Consider the following 18,047-nt stretch of genomic DNA (forward strand, 5'->3'; position numbering starts at 1 on the left):
TGTGTTTCTGCAAAATAAGTATCACTACTTATACCAGAAAAAGATTCAAAAAAATCTTCAAATAATAATACTAAAAAACTGTACTGGGAAGCAATTAAATGATTTTCTTTCTTTCTGTCTTTTTTGATGAGGGGGAGAAAGGGCAGTGTAGTGTATTTGGTAAGGGAGGCCCAGAGAGCCCTCTTTGCCCCCTTTACCCCCCTTTTTATCTTCCAGAGGAAAGTAGAGGGATGCTGGCTATACTTTGAAATGAGGCTGTGTGTTTCAAACCTGGGAATGGGTAAGAAGGGATCTGTGCTTTGAGCAACCTGAGCCAGAGGGAGAGGGCTATTGGAGGGTTGAAAGGAAGAAGCATGGTACTTGTCAACTTGTACCTTTCATTGGGAAAGAAGGCAGCAGCCAACAGTAGCTCAGAGGTTTGTAAACTGAGTCTGCTGGCTTTAACAAGGGAGGCAATGAAGTCAAATTAAATATAAAAAAATTGTTTGTGCAAAAATGAACAATATATATAAGATCTAAAGAGTTCTGTTTGAAAATACTTCATAGTTCATTCAATAAAATATCAAACGAAATCTAGAAAAGAATCAGGTAAACCCTACTTTGACTCGCATGTTTATGTGAAATGGCTTGGCATACACACATAGGGAGATAAATCAATCTCTCTCTTTCTCTCTCGCTTTCTCTTTCCTCTTAGGTTCTGTGGTAAATGTGATACAACATTATGCCATTAATCTTTAGGCAAATCATGTAAATAATCTTATCTAAGAGTTTCTGAAGTGTTAAAAATGACCCTTTATTCTTCAACTTCTAAGGGAAAGGACAGCTTAGGGATTGTTAAATTGAAATGCAGTGTAAACATATTTTAAAATATTATAATGACAACAGTGATAGTTTTATTATATAACATGTTGGGAGATTAGGAGATTTCTATCTTTACTTTCTATCTATCTCCAATCCCATTCTGAAGATACATTACAGGGATTTATAATGATCTTATGTGAAAATAAACATCCAGTTCAGCCTCAGGGAGAAATAATTTAGAAGCAGTCTCATCTTCATGCCTCAGGTTCTACTTGTGAGGTAAGAGTGGTGAATATTAATTATTCATTCATTACCTGTGGTGTACCCATTTTATGAATCATGCTATATTTGGGCGGGGATGTATAATAACAGTGGAAAGTAGATGAGCTATCGCTACTTGTGATTGGTATTCTCTTATTTTACTGATTGCTCTCCAGGACACAAACTCCTCAGGGAGCAAATGTCTTGAGATTCATTTTTTTGTGTGTGGAAATATTAATTACCAACTTGTGAAATATAGGGAGAAAAATTGTGTGTGTGTGTGTGTGTGTGCATACAAACAGTTTTACAATATAAAACGAAGCACTTATAATTAAACATTACTCGTATGTTTATGTATAAACATTATTATGTTTGGAATTAGTTCATGATATAGTATATACACTATATTTAACAACTATCCTTTGTAGAACACTTATTATGTGCCAGATGATGCATTAGTCCCTAACACATGTTGTTGCTTTGTTAATCCTTCAATCTTCCCTATGGGGAATGAATTCATTTTCATGTTTTAAGGATAAAGAAACAAAAGATCTATTGAAGTTAAGTAGTCTCTTCAGCAAGAAATAGAATTAGGATTTGAATTCATATCTCTTTAAGTCCAAAAGGCATGTCTTGTCCTCTATGCCACTTTGATTCTTAAGCTTGGAACACCCTCCCAGGAAAGCCAGATAGCAGCTCTGATCTCTTGCTCCCAAGCTCTCATGAAGCACAATCTACCCCAGGAATTAGCCCGGTATTTTCACCTTGTAGGCATTCAACAAGTGCTTGTTTACTAAATGGATGATTGAATATCTACTAGTAATTCATCCTTATAAACTTAGTGTTGGGGAAGGTAAGTGTGTAGACCTTAAAGTGTTTCTTGAGCATCAGCTGCTACTGCATCCTCTGTCTTCTGGCAGTCTGCTTCATCAGTGCCAACTCAGGTTCCAGTTTACCTCATCAGAAGGAAGCATGCAAATGCATTGGCCCTGGGCCAGCCTAGTCACCAGAACACTATGTCAGATTTCCCTGGAATAGACTGACCATGAGCATGCTTAGGGCACCAGCAAATAGCATCTCCCTAAAAACAACTTTCTGGAAAAAATCTGGTCTAGAATTTAATATTTCAAAAAAGCAATTAGCATAATAATATCTGAATGTTGAACATTTTAAAAATTTATTTTGTTGTTTGGTATTGTTTTTACTAATACTTTCATTTATATATTTGTCTTACTAATACTTTTTTTTAAAAGATTTTATTTATTTATTTATTTGTCAGAGAGAGAGCACAAGCAGGGAGAGTGGCAGGCAGAGACAAAAGCAGACTTCCTGCTGAGCAGGGAGCCCTATGCGAGACTCTGTCTCAGGATCTTGGGACCATGACCTGAGCAGAAGGCAAACACTTAACCAACTGAGCCTTCCAGGTGTCCCATTTTACTAATACTTTTAATTTCAAGTGGTGGGAGATGAAGTGGGAAAGTTAGGAGGTGGTGCATATACAGTAACCATATTAATGTTTTGGACCTCTTGTATTTCTACTGTAGCCCTTCTCTGCTTATTAAACATGCAGATACCTGTACATCTACCCCAGACCTAGTGACTGAAATCTGTGGGGCCTGGAACCTAAGGGGCCTCAGCCGATTCTGGTGCATACTAGCAGAATCTCCACTGAATCATAAACTCTTTGAGAGTAGAAGTGATCTCTGGTTCAACATTGCATTCCATGCTGACACAGATCATGATAGAGAGTAGCTTACTAGTCAATCATGAATGAATAATTAAATGAATTAATGGATTTTTAAAAGATAGATTTTTTTCTGGGGATAAAAATACATGTTTATAAAAAATAAAAAATTTAAAAAAAAAGAAATTTTAAAAAAAAGATTTTTTTAAGTCATCACTGTAATCTTCCCTTATCTTGCTTATTTAATGCAATGAGCTTTTGTTTCCAACTAATGAAGACATTATGTTTTTAACAAATAAATGTCAATTACATTTAAAGAAATGTGGATGTGTTAGAAATCTAGAACCAGAGTCTATACATCAACTTCAAGTATTACTGTTGCCACCAAATAGGGATATGCTTTCTCTGGTCCTTATCTTCAAAATGAAGGAATTGGAATATGTATGCCCTGTGAGTCCCTTCCATTGTTCAAAATTCAGTTTTCAGATTTTAAAATGTTTTAAAATAAAACAGTCCTTATTAGGTAAATGTTTGTGTGTATCTTACTTAATTTATATTTCTTGAAAGCACAGGTTTTACTTTTTAAAAAAAATGAGGATACATAAAGTCAAACAGTATTTTGGGAAAAGACTAAACATGTTTTTATCAATAATTTAGTGGTGGTCAACCCTCTGTGTAAGCATTATAGTAATACTGTAAATTGGGAAGAGAAAAATCACCATTTTGGAACTATCATTAAGATTGGTCAGTCAAAAGATCATCAGTAGATGCTAAATTGGGAGAGAGAAGGTTGATGAGGAGCAGAATAATCACATGGTTTCAAAATGTCTCCCCAGAGGCTGCTTTTAAGTTGCCAGAGGGAAATCTAACATGTTGACCAGGTGATTAAAACAGACATCACCAAAGAAAAGCAAGTGAACATTGTGTGCCTTCGAATGTAATACCTAAGGAAAGACACAACATCATTCTGTAGTATTCTGACTGGGTAGCCTTAACCCAAGTCTAATCATGTAGAAATATCAGACAAACCCCAAATGAGGTAGACTTTATAATCTGTTCAAAAATGCCAGTGACTTGGAAGACAAGAAAAAGCCTGGGAAACTGTTTCAGAGCAAAAGAAACTGAGGAGACATGACAACTATATGCACTATATATCTTAGAATGAATCTTACACTGAAGGAAAAAATAGTAAGAGGGCATCATTAAGACAACTGACAAAATTAGAATTGGGACTGTAGATTAGACAATAGTATTGTGTCAGTGTTAAAGTCAATGAATTTGATAAATATATTACACAAGACAAATATTACTGATCTTAAGAAATGTGCACTGAAGTAATAAGGGGTAATGAGGCATGATGTATACAACCTACTCACAAATGACTCCAAAAGAATAACTAATAAACATATATATGTGTATCTGTCTATACATGTCTACACTACACTAAAGACACACAAACACACACGTTAAGGAGAGGATTATGAATGTAGCCAAAATGTTTAAATTGTTGGCAAATATGGATAAAGGGCAGTTGAGTTTTCAATATTATTCTTACAATTTTTCTGTAAATTTAAAATTATTTCTAATAGAAAGTTGGATTTGTTTTATTTTGTTTTGTTTGGCTTTGTAAGATACACTTCCCACTTCTAGGTAGATTTAACTTTAAAATATGTTTTAAAATATGAACAATTAAGTAATTTAAAGTGTAGATAAAAAGATAAGAAATCTTCATGGTTACTGTTTAATTTCATGACACAGACAAAGCCGTAAGCTATCCAATATATGGGTTTTTTTTTTTTTTTTCATTTGGAAATGACAACTATGACAATTCACTTTGTGTATTGTGGTAGGAGGCAGTGGGGTGAGATAGAAAGAATTCTGAGGGCTGCATGATATGGTTTATAAGCACTGATTTGCTGTGTGACCATAAGCAGGTCATTTCACCTGCCCGAGACTCCCACTTCTTCATCAACAAAGTAAGATTAGATGTGAGTATGTTGAAAGGATTTCCTCCTATAATTCTGAGTTATAGTCTAAGAAATAAAACATGAAAATCTAAAAATTAAAAACTCTACCAGCACAATTAAAGAGGAGAACAAAGTTAAAGGGAAAAGAGTTTCTTTACACACCTATATAGTCTCAGCCTCATAAGTAGATAAAACTTGGATCACTTTTATAAAAGAACAGAGGAATGTTTGCAAAGAAAACAACAAAATTTGAACTTTCAGGATGTCCATGAATTTGGTGGGATGATTGCATTTATGTTTCAAAAAGAAATGTAGCCAGGGGTGCCTTCCTGGCTCAGTCCAAGACCATGCAACTCTTGATCTGGGGTTGAGAGTTTGAGCCCCACACTGGGTGCAGAGATTACTAAAAATAAATAAATAAATAAACTTTTAAATCAATGTTACCAAAGGTCCGTGAGGTACACAAAAATTTTACTTTCCCTATTTTCATATTCCTGCCACAGCATATGAATTATTATTTTTACAAACCTACTAGATTAAAGAATTTAGAGAAGTATAGACATATCCTCATGGACTGCACTTGTAAAGATAGCAAGTTATATCATTATCACTTTACTGGAAAGGTCTTAGTTTTCTAATGCTTTTGGTTCTGTATAAGCCATAATTTATGTCAACAAAGAATCAGAAAATAATTATTTATTCTCTAACAATGATTAAACTAGACAAGACCAGAGTTAGTGTGTTGTAAATGACTTAAAGTAGCAAACAATAAAAATTTTAAGAAAGGAAAGATAAAAGAAATGGGAAGGGTAGGAAGGAAAAGAAAAGAGGAAAGAGAAGAATCAGGATGCCACAGAAAAGCTTTCAATGGTGAAATCCATTTGTAAAAAGCTTCCTTCTATTTAGGTGACTTTCAGCTAAACTGTCTAAGCATTTGTAATGTGATGCAGCAAGTGGGAAAAAAGATAATTTTTAATTCTTCACTAAGTGTGCATATAGATACGATCTTCCATTTGTCCAATCAACAAATATTTATTGTGTAATACTGTATGTCAGTGCATTCTGAATATAAAGCAGTGAACTAGGTATATGCTGGTGGAAGAAGACAGATACTAATGAAACATACATAAGTAAATATCACTGTGATAAGTGATGTGGAGAGATTAGAAATAGATATATGACTGGGGTGGGTAGTTACTTTAATTCATCAGAGAAGGTTTCTTTGGGAACAGACATTTAAGCTTTGATCTGAGTAACATGAAACACAGTAAAGAAAATATTCCAGAGCAACTAGTACAAAGGCTTCAAGATAGGAATGTACTTGCTAAATTAGCAGAACAGAATGAAAGCAACGTGGCTGAAACAGTAGAAAATGGAGGAAAGTTGTGATGAATTTTCAGAGGGAGCAGAACATAAGGGATGTGTATTTTATTCTAGGTGTTATGGGTAGTCCTTGAAAGGTTTTAAGTAGGAAAGTGGATCTGATTTTCATTTAAAAGGATGATTTGGACTGCTGTATATGAGGAAGAAATTATAATAATCTAGGCAGGAGGTCTTGGGGCCTGGAGGAAGGTCTCTCATGAATATGCAAAGAAGAGGAACTTTGAAAGAAAGAGTCCACAGGACATGATGATGAATTGTAGGATGGGGTAAGTGAAAGAAAGGAGTCAAAGAAAACTTGTAAAGTTCTGTCCAACCAAATAGATGTGGGGGGCATATACTGGAATGGGAAAGACTGGAAGAGGGGGCGATTTAAAGGAATGAAAATGAAGAGATTTGTTTTGGGCTTAATTTTAAGATGCATATTAGATAATTCAAGTAGAGATGTCACATAGACAGTTGAGTCTACAATTTTAAAATTCTGGGAGTCTAAAAGGGCTAGAGTTGGAACACTGGGTGTTAAGAGCATTTGATGGAATTTGAAGCTATGGGACCAGACAAATCTCCTAAGGAGAGAATGTACTTGGAGAAAAGAAGTGGCTCCAGCTCTCAGGTGGAACAAAAGAGGAAGAGCCAACCCAGAAGACTTAAAAATAAGTGGCCAGTGAAATAACAAGAAGATAGCAAGAGCAGGTTATCATAGATGAGAAAAACATGTGCTGATAGAGTGTCACCTGTTGAAGAGTGCTTTTGGACCACCTGGCAGATGAGGGCCTAGAGTCAGCACCAGGAGAGGTGGACCAGTACAAGAGCTGCCTTTTAAAATTTTTTTCCTTTTTTTTTTTTTTTAATTTTTTTAATTCGAAAATAGTTGTCAGAAAATGTTACAGTAGTTTTAGGTGTACAACATAATGATTCACCTTTTCTGTATGTTATACTCAGCTCACCATGTAGCTACCATCTGTCACCATACTAACTATCGCAGTATCACTGACCATATTCCCTATTATTTCTTTATACAAGAGCAATCTTAATGGAATGACTGAAGCCTGAAAAGAGTGACTTGGGAAGAGACTATGTGATGAAAAAGCAGATGTAAAGAATATAAAAAATTATCTTCACCCATTTTGTAGTGAAAGGTGGAAGCAACAGGGGACAGTGGCAGGAAGATGTGGAGGCAAGGGAGTTTGCTTATTTATTTTTCTTTAAAAGTATTGCTAGATTAGTGTGCACATCAACAGGATTAAGCAAGAGAGGAAGAGAGGATGTGGAAAGGTGACAATTGTAAGACCATAGTCATTGAGAAGATGGAAACATGGGATCCAGACAAAAGATTTTATCCTTTGAAAAAGCAAAGGAATGTCCAGGGAGGCTGCTTGTGTAATCACCTCATCTTTTCTCTTAGTTTATGTTCCATTACATGAATTCTCTCATTTGATTCTCACATATCCAGTCATTCCCATTTCCAGAGGAGGAAAATAAAGTTTAGAGAAGTTGAATAATTTCTCCTAGAACATTCAGTTAATAGGCAATAAATGTAGAATTCAAAGTTTTCTTACAACTCCAACCTGAATGCTCTTTCTACTATATAACACCTTGATGAAGCCACCATTCTAAAGCCTTCTTCAGTGCAACGTGGCAGGTAGTCACAGTGTATCACATACAGAGAAGTGCAATTGCTTTGATGCCATTATTCCCGTTTGGTTGGTGACTTAGTGATCAGCAAATTGGTTGGTAATTTCAAGTTTGAAATTCCTGGAATCTGCTCATGTGATGTTTAATGTCCAATGTCCACATCCTTGCTTTCTGAATCGAATGACTGCTAGAATATAACAAGGCCACACTTATGCTTGCAACTAACTAACTAGCTAATGAACTAAATCCAAAATCTAATGCTTTTCTCAACAAATTTGATTCAGATACTTGCTGCCCAGAAATTGCCAGTTCATTTTACCATTTTAAATGGAGTTGCATGCAATAAGAAGGCAGTAAAGTTAAATACCTGGTTATTGAATTAAAAAAAACAAAGGTAATCCTGTTTTCAAAAGTTATGGAATGTGATATTAGATGTCCTCAGTTCAAGTCTTAGATATGATAAACTCTCTTGGCAATCACTTTCAAGTTGCTTAATCTTTTGGTTTCCTCATTAGTAAAATGAGGGTAGTAGTGCTGTTAAAAAGAGTTGTGAGAAATAGAATAATCCAGTGAAATAACTTTGTAAACTTGGAGTACCTGTTGGTTGCTATTATTATTTATATAGTACTACATAATGTGTTTTATTTTGTATTTCTTAACAAGCTTTGTGAGCCAAATTTACTCTCCCTTCTGATAATGGTGAAATATTCCTTATGGGGCACTTGGATAAGAGAAGAAAATTGCCTGCAGAGGGACACTTCTCATTCTACCTATTCTAAAAAGCAAATCTTTTGAAATTGCCTCAGTCACATTTTCCCACAGAAGCATGTCCATTACTGCTACCATAGTACTCACTTGAGCCACGCACTCATTTGAATAACAAATGTGCATTGAGGGCCTGTTATATTCCTGGCTCTGAAGGAACTAGACATCAGGATAGTAAAAGGATGGTGACACATTTCCACTTCTCCAGTAGTTCACAGTGTAGTACTAGGATGTCACGTCTATATAAATTTGTTTATCTATATATCCCTCTCCCCATTCTCCGTTTCTACTTCCAAGTATGAGCTCTAGAATGCCAAGACCCTGTCTTGGTCATCTTTAGTTTCCTTTATATTACTTGTTACAATTTGTTGCTCATAGTAGGTGTTCAATAAATAATTGAATTGAAGAAATATTTTTAATGTATTTTTAAAAATACCAAGGTGTACTAGTGGACTAACAAGCAAGATGGTTTTTCTCATAATGTTTCTCTGGTTACATTTAACAGCAAGTTAAAATTAGATCCTTTTCTTTTTTTTAAGAAAGAAAACCATAGCAACTGTGATGTCGAATGTTTCAGAGAGCACATTTTTAAGGATTTTCTTTTTCTGAATTGCCTATGTCTGAGGCGACTGTTTCAATTGAAATTCTAATAAATAATTTGTGGTACTAATAGCCATATAAACCACTGTCTGTATTGAGGAAGCAACAGAAACTATCACATAGAATAGAATGCTTGATAAAATGCTTAAAGAAAAAGATAAATGTGTTGAAAATCCACTGGATATATTTAAATGGTTACTCCCTGGAAATGGTTGAACATTAACCTCTCTTTGTTTCTTGTATCTGTATTTATTACAAAACCTTAGAGATTGTTCTAATGTTTCATATAAATATTTTCCAGAGATCTTCTTTTTTTAAGGCATGTCTCTATGAGGAAATCAATTTTATGGTGCTGTCTTCTAAATTAAAGAATGAGCATTTTTACAGAGTGTTATCAGTGAATACTTCTTTGACATACATAATGATTGCCTAATAGTTTTCTCTAAAAGTATTTTTATTGAAGTAATGATTAAAGTATAACTCAATGCCTTAGGAGCACTGACTAATGTCATGTTAATCAACTTGACTATTTAAAAAAATGAAGAAGTTGATAGTTTAAATCTAGTTGGTACATGATTCACTTGAACTATCAAAGAAGAAAATGTACTTTACCCAGGACCAAATTTAAAATAAAATTTTTAAAAACTAGCAAAATATCTCAGATACAACTTTTGCACAGTTACAGGCCATATCATTATAAAAATCCAATTTGTTTCTCTTAAAATTTGTAAATTAACCTTTGACTCACAGCATCCATATTGTTTTAACATCTTTTGAATGCCTACTCTACGCAAAGCACTGAACTAATGTCAGGATAAGTAAAGCATTTTTCTGCTTTTAGGGAGCTTATGGGAAGAAATAAGTCATTTGTGCATAACTGCAATGTAGAAAATAAGTGGTATAAATGCCATAGATATTCTGAGGTGGGAGAGATGGATAACATCTGGCTAGGTTTGGACAAGTACAATGAGCTGGGAACAGTAAGATGGAGGATTCTTAACAAATAGACTAGAAACCAGTATCTTTTGGAAGTAACAAGAAATTCAACTTGACTTCAGAGCAGTTTATAGAAGGAGTGCCAGATAAGTCTGGAAATATACACTGGGCTAGGTGGTGAAAGGCCTTGAATTCCAGATTATTTAAGTGTAATTTTATAATGTTTTTAAAAAAATTGTAAGGGAGCAGTTGCATAACCCTTCTGTAGATATGCAACAATTTTTATAAAGAACAGGCTCTAAATCTGAAGATGAAGTCACCTGATTTGTAACCAACATTGAAAAATATTGATTGGGTTCAGCCATACTTTTCAGCCTGCACATTTAGGCCACTTTAAGACACTAAAATATTTATTCTGAGTTTTTGAGGGAGCCTGAATTATTGTTTCTTTTCTGAATTTGGATGTTTGAAAACAAAATATCTGCCCTCAAACTTTCTCCTTCTGAGTGCTCTGTGTACCCTGTACACTTTTTCCTCCTTTATTACTGTTTCTTGTACAAAACTGAAGATCAAATTATGATTTATACAAATGGTTTAAGGACTGATGCAGAATATACTCAAATGCCTGTTTCTTAAAAACAATAAAACCTTCCTTCTTGAAATGAAAAAGGGCTTGGGAAGGAAGATTGGAGTGGGGAATTTGAATGAAAAATGGGCAGAGGAAGGAAGAGCGAGAGCGGGTTGGGGCGGGAAGAGAGAAAGGGAGCGAGAGCAATTATCTTCTAGAAGAAATGGTCATAAAGATAAATTTATACATGTGTATATTTCAAGAAATGTGAAATAAATACAGAAAAGACAAGTAATGCTGCTGTAGATGCCAGAATGTTACTAACTACAACCAACTACAGATATTCTGATACATTTTAATGATAGGTTTTGAAAGCAGAGTTTAGAAAAGATACCTGGGACATACTATGAAAATTTTGGAGTAGGTCACCCACCAGCAATTCCTATTCATATTTTTCAGTCTATTGTAAAAATGAATATGAATCCTTAAGATAAAATATTTTGAGCTTTAAACAAGTTTTCAACAGCATCACAACTCTTTTGCTTCACAGATAACATTAGACGAAGAGAGAAAAAAACCCACATTAGACCAAGGGGGGAACATAAATATAATTTCTATAGTATTCATAAGAATCCCTCTTTATTTGGAGCTTAGTCACATTGTGGTTTATAAATTTTACTCAGAATTCCATGCAACATTAAAAAAAACCACTTAATGCATATGCGGGATGTCGGAGTTGAGCTACTTCCATTTCTGCATCTCCGCTATTGAAAGAAATACTAGTATACATGTGTATCCCTAGTGTTCATCCACCATAGATCCTAATTCAAGGACCAAATCCTATATGGAATAAGAGAAAACATAAGATAGAATGATGGCCAAGTCAGTTTCCCCTCACAACTCTGACTAGCCACATCAGTGGTCCAGGAAATGTATTGGATGACAGCCATAATTCAAAGAGAAGAAAAAAAAAAAATCAGAGCCTTGTAAATAGTAATGCTGTGTTGATGGGGCCTATGGTTCCCAGTCATGGTTATCTTCTTCAATATTGAGCATAATATAGACTGGTAAAATTTTTAATTTTTTTAGGTATTTTCCCCTATAGACACAGAACTCTGTCAGTATAAATCACTGGGGAAATATTCCGATATGAAACCTTTGCAAATTAACATCCAAGACCACTATTATTGGAATTATTAGCACTTGATCTTTTCCTATGAGATCTGGACCATCATAGTAGGGTTTTTGGTATGTCCATGTTTGACCTAAGCCCTTTCTGATGACACAAATATACAATGATAGAGGGAGAAAAGTGTCTCAAGGTACAGCCATATAATATAGTTTTGCTACTTTCTTCGTTTTCCTTAAGAATTACCAGGTCATGAGTTGCTTGGGTGGATCAGTTGGCTAAGTGTCTGCCTTTGGCTCAGGTTACGATCCTGGAATCCCAGGATGAAGCCCTGCATCTGCATCCGGCTTTCTGCTCAGTGGGGTGTGTGTTTCTCCCTCTGCCTTTCACCCTGCTCGTGCTCTCTCACCCAGCTAGTGCTCCCTGGCTCTCACTCTTACTCTCTCAAATAAAGAAATAAAATCTTTAAAAAAAATTACTGGGTTAAATTTCAGGGTGTTTTAGAGGTTTTCAATAGGCAAACTGCTGTCTTTCAAACAAATTGACAATTTTAATAAAATCATAAATTTTGAGAAGCTACTCAGGACTTTATCTTGAGTCAGGTACTGTCCTTGTGGTAGATAAGAAGAAGTAAGAAAGTTAGCTTCTATGTCATTGTTATCCTGTTGTCATCCTCACTCCTTGCATTTTCTCTCCTCTCTGTGTTCTGATACAAGTCTGCCATTAGCTGTAAAGAACAACATGCTAATAGAGAAAGAGTGGAGAATGCTAGAAGTAGTGAGTGGAAGTCTTAGGGAGGAAATAGCAATTCAGGTTGTATTATACAGAGATTAGAAAAACTAATGACCAACAGTGTAATATGGATAAGTAATGTAACCTCTCTATCTCTTAGTTTCTTTGGAAAATGTGGTTCTTATTCCTATATACCCTAAAGAATTGTTCCCAGGACAAAAACATCAGCTTTTGGGTCAAAGAATCTTTAAAAAATAGGAACCAACTATACTACATAATTATTAAATCTTAGCACATTTTATATTTTGAAATTAATCTAGCATCAGAGATAATATATAGTATGCCTTTGAATCAAAAGACCATTAGTTATTAAATTTTTTGGATAGTAATGATTTAGGCAAATGTCTCATCTCTATATAAGTACAGCTTGATACCATTGCTACAAAAAATATTAATACAGTAGACTTAAGATGAATATGTGGCTCCACATTAATGGGAGGTTGAAGGTCATGTTCTTCTGCTATCAAATCAGTTCTGAATAATAGTTATCTTTAAAGCTGTTTAAACTTGAGATTTTCATTACTAATAGAAGAAATAAATCAAGGAAACATTGTGCTTACAACATTTCTGGAAGCTTTTCAGAGGAAGCAGCTGTGGTTTCTTTAGACTCCCAAGTCTATTATGCAGGTTAGCAGTATATTTTATAATGAGTTCTAGACCACCTGCCTTTCCAAGGAAATTAATATTGAGATGGATTTTTTTGGTCTTTTTTTGTTCTCAGTACCTATGTATAAGGTTTTCCTATTCAGTGAATTTGGGCACCCCATAAAAATGTTCATTCAGTGTTGTTCAGCTATAGATTATTATTTTTAAAGACACTGTCTAAATGTGTTTTCAACAAATTCTTGGTGAGTTTGAGATTGAAACATACACTTCTCTAGTAAAACTGTCAGCAGATAATGTACATACAGTTTTACTTTAAGGTAATAAAGGCCTATAATGAATAAAACTGTTTCAAATTAATTTGACTATAGTTTTAAGCCATTAGAACTTCAAATCATTGTTCTAATTATTTCCCTTCTTCTCACACTTACAGGAGTTTCGGGGGAGAAATCAATGGATTCAGGAAGCAGTAGGAATTTGGAAAATACAGTGAATAGGGTCCATCCTGATCAGCTTATTCCAAAGATAAACACAAGCAAGAAAATGTCTACCTTAGCAAACCAACCAAGCATCCTGGAAATGTCACAAGAGGTTAAGAAAAGCTGTGGAGAAAAACAGGTAGAAATCACAGCTGAAAGAATAAAAATGGCAAAGAGCATCAAAGAAAAACAAAGTAATGATTTAGAGAAAGTGGCCTTTAAAAGGAAGGCAGAAAATGAAGAAAAGCCAGCTGGAAAGAAAGAGGCAAAAATAACAGAACTTGACAGCACATTGATCACCATGCCTCTGCCTCACATTCCCTTAAAAAATATCATGGATGTGGAGGTGAAGTTGGTCTACATTGATGAAGAGGATGTGAGCTATGAGTTTGTTGAGTCCTTCATGTCGACTGGGATTCGACCAACGTGCCGAGCTGCTGAAATAGTAGACCCTTTGCATGTACCTAATGTCAGCTTTCTGCCCCAGATTGACAAATGGCTTCAGGTAGCCTTAAAGGATGCCAGTTCTTGCTACAGACAAAAGAAATATGCTGTGGCAGCAGGACAGTTCAGAACAGCATTGGAGGTATGGAATTAAAGAATATATAGATTGGGGACAGGAAACTGTGAAATGGAAAGTTTGATTACATTGAGTAGCTCTGATCATACTGTAATAAACAGTGGTCCTAGAGTGAAAATATTGAATGATATCAGAATTATACAATTGCCAGTTTATATAAAGCAAATAAGATATGCCTGCAAATTATATGCCTGTGTGCACTTAACATGTAGAAATCACCCCAAAAGCACACATGCTTTTTTCTGTTAACAAACCCTAGAGTGAATGGTAACATATAAAAATGCTGTTGGTTTTGTAATTTAGGTGTATACCTATAAAAGCCATAAAGTTTTAGTACGGTGGTGGTGGGTAGAATATAGATTCTCTCTCTAGAAATAGGCGGTTAATGAGTATATGAATTTTCCCCTTTTGATATGTAGTGTTCATAATTAAATGCAACCATCTTTGCTGCTTAGCATGGGCTGCTAATTTATGCCCGGTACTTATTAAAAACAAAATAACACCATTTTACTTTATCATCAAACTTCAATTTCCTTCCCGTTCTAGTGAGCTTTATAAATAATTATTTTTCTCTCTGCAAGCAGGTAAATTGGTCAGTATTGTTTATGGCATAAAGAAATAGCCCATGGATAAAATAAACTTGGGAATTGCCACTGAAACACAAAATAGGTAGTGGGAAAAATTGTTCCATCTTATGACTCTCTGAATCTATAAAAAATCCAAAGTGGGTCACTAGAAGTCATACTAACCTGACAGTATTGGTGACTGCATATTTCGTTAATTACAAAAAATTTTTTTCAATGCATTCTATATATGCTTGGTGGCTCCTGGAGATAGAAAAACACGAGTTATAATGTGGTCCTTTCCCCTAACAATCTGGTGAGGGAGCCAAACCGGTAAACAGTTAAATAGAGATAGCATAAAGGGACAATGACAGAAGCATGAGCAGGAGTTAAGCGTGAGCTGTTTGTGGTAGAGATGTAAAGAGTAAAGTATTATTTACACTGTTACTTGCAGGTTAAAATGACTATATCTGCAATGAATTATTAATGGATAGTGCCAGACAATGGTGTCCCTAAATATTTAAAAAGAAACTCTAAACACAGAAAAGAGGCCCAAAGAGATGAAGTGATGAAGTAGTGCACAAATGGATGCATCTATAAATACTTCTGTCCTCATAGAGGGTCGTCTACCCAAAGTAAGGAAGAGTGATGCATTATGTAATAATGACCCCAAGATATAACTATACTAGAAAATACTTTTGTTCTCTCTCTCTCTCTCTCACAGCCAACGCTCACACTCTCTTTCCCTCTTTCCTCTCCCTCTCTCCACTCCTCCCCCACCCCCCAACAAGGGTTTTTAGGAAAGTGTTGGATGTTGACAGTAATTACTGGTAATTAACAAAGGTAATTATTTTGAGACCAAAACTTAGCTTAGACATCTGGCCTAGCTCTTGTCTAATTATCTTGGGAGTTAACTTTGAAATTTTACCTAGAATGTCTCTTAATAAACCAGAATTGCTGGGAATAGAAAAGATTTTTAAACTCTTTAATCCTTTCTTCTCCTAAATTTAACTTCCTCAATACTGACTGTTCATAGGTATTAGTTAATGCATCTCTCACTTTTCATTAGGTCTTAACATGACTTCAAGTAGGGTAGAATGGATGATAGAGACTAAGGCATTATGATAAGGATCGCACCTGAAAGACAGATGCATGAATAAATATTTGTATATATGTAAGCTAAGATTAGGTTTGGCTGCAAGTGACAGAAAACCCAAAATAACAGAGTCTAAAGCAAGAAAGGTTTTTGTGTTGTTTTATTTTGGTTTTCCACATAAATGTAGGTAGTCAAATGTGGTATGGTACGATCATCAGAGCTCCAGATTCCACTTTGTTCCTCAAGATGTGGCATTGACCTCATGATCCAAATGGTAGCTCCTATTGGTGTCATCATATCCCATTCTAGCCAGCCAGAAGGCAAGAAAAGGAAGAAGAGAGGCACGGTTTATCCCCATGAGCACAATTCGCAGGGGTTGCACAGACTATTCCTATTTTTCTTTTTTCCATTGACCCAAATTTAGTCATATGGCCACACAAACCTGTAAAGGATGCTGAAAACTGTCATTTTTATTTTAGATGGCCCTAACATTCAGGGGTTGTGTTAATAATAAGAGAATGGATATTGAAGGATAACTGGCAGCTTTCCCATAAAATGCTTATTACTTGAGAGGCATCGGGAAGATACAGAATGCTTGCCAAATGGGTGGTACAAAGTTGGCTATAGGAGTACACAGAATACTGGTTGTTGTTAAAGATAGAACCACAGAAAAGAAACAAAAATAAAACTGGGGAAAGGCTGTGAAGATTGATATGATAATTTTCAATGTTTCTAATAACTCCATTGGAAATATTCTACTTAGGTGTTTGTTTCCTTGTACTATTGACAAATTATTAGCTCCTTTTGTTTTCATAACATGGTCACTAACTAGGTAGCTAAATTTATAATACTTTTTTGAACGATTAAGATAAAATGGTAAGCAATGATTCAGAAGATAACAATTTTGCTTCCATAAAGCAGTCAACTTCGACCTTTTAGGATTTCAGAACACAGGAAGCATTTATTTAAATGGGTTTGATGAAATAATTTATTTTTTAAGATTTACTTTTACTATATAAAGTTGAACCAATTATGTGGGTGAGATTAGTGCTTAGCTCTGTGACCAGCTGATCCATCTTTGTTAAGTTTTATTAAAATCAGCCATTATTTACTCTTGGGTTTGTATTCACATCTGAAGACATACCAATAGGGCAGAAGTTATAAGCTGAAGATAAAAACACATTCATATTAAATCACATTTATATGCTTAGATCCTTAATTTTTAAAGGACAGTTTTTTTTTCCCCTGAAGTGATCAAAGACCTGATGATAAAGAGCACAGGAAATCATTTTGATAAAACATAAATCTTTGCTTTTTAGCCAGATTACTTAAAAGGTAAAGGAGGAAAACCTTTCACAATCTCTTATCGGGGGCAGACCAATAGTCCAAGAAAACTTTTGGCCTTCTGGCAGATGAAAAATATTAAGTTCTAGTTTTTCTTAAGTATAACATTAATCATATCAAAGCTTATTAAAAAACTTACAATAAATTTATTTAATTTTATTCAGCTCAGACACACATAAAATTACTTTCCCAAGGTTCTTTCTCCATAACCTTTCTACAACTTTTTTAGTTTCAGATTTTTTCCTATTTTTTTCCCTCTTGTCTACTTCTCTTTAGGATAAAATTACTTTTTCCTCAACAAAAATGCATCTCCATTCCTCACACCTTCTTTTACTGAAAACACGCATCCTACTTTCCCTGCACATACAATATTTCCCTTATCATATCTAGAAATATTAGTTGTATATTAGTATTTTTCACCATTTAAATCCTAAATTTTAGTAAAAACTAAACAATTGTGAACTGTTACATCAGCATTCTTTAAATTGGCAATTTTACATTTTATGTTTTCTAGAGATAAATCCTTTCTTAGAGTATAATTTTTTCAGTGTGGTATAAAATATGTTTAGAGATAGATCAAAATATCTTTAGTTCTTTTGTAAAAAGGAATCCTAAAGAGGATAAACCTACATTTAATAATTAATGTTTCAGTTTTACCTTATTTGGAAGTGATCTGGATATTTAATGAATTTAGCATAACTCATCATTGAACTTTTTAGCAAATTTTCAGGTTTTAGGTTACTATAAAGATTTGAGGAAACTGAGGGTTGCTGGGGGGAGGGGGTTTGGGAGAAGGGAGTGGGATTATGGACATTGGGGAGGGTTTGTGCTTTGGTGAGTGCTGTGAAGTGTGTAAACCTGGTG

At 34.8% G+C, this 18,047-nt stretch overlaps 1 protein-coding gene across 2 annotated transcripts in view; it reads left to right on the forward strand.

The window, feature by feature from the left end:
- SPATA16 (spermatogenesis associated 16) overlaps positions 1–18,047 on the forward strand; it is a 243,516-nt gene that overhangs the window by 10,358 nt on the left and 215,111 nt on the right. For both annotated transcript variants that reach the window (XM_032341045.1, XM_032341055.1), the window contains one exon: positions 13,555–14,186. In XM_032341045.1, coding sequence (XP_032196936.1) covers positions 13,575–14,186 — 612 coding nt within the window. In that variant the 5' untranslated portion in view covers positions 13,555–13,574. The remainder of the gene's footprint in view (positions 1–13,554; positions 14,187–18,047) is intronic.

This window comes from Mustela erminea, chromosome 1 (assembly GCF_009829155.1).
Source record: "Mustela erminea isolate mMusErm1 chromosome 1, mMusErm1.Pri, whole genome shotgun sequence".
Taxonomy (NCBI): Eukaryota; Metazoa; Chordata; class Mammalia; order Carnivora; family Mustelidae; genus Mustela; species Mustela erminea.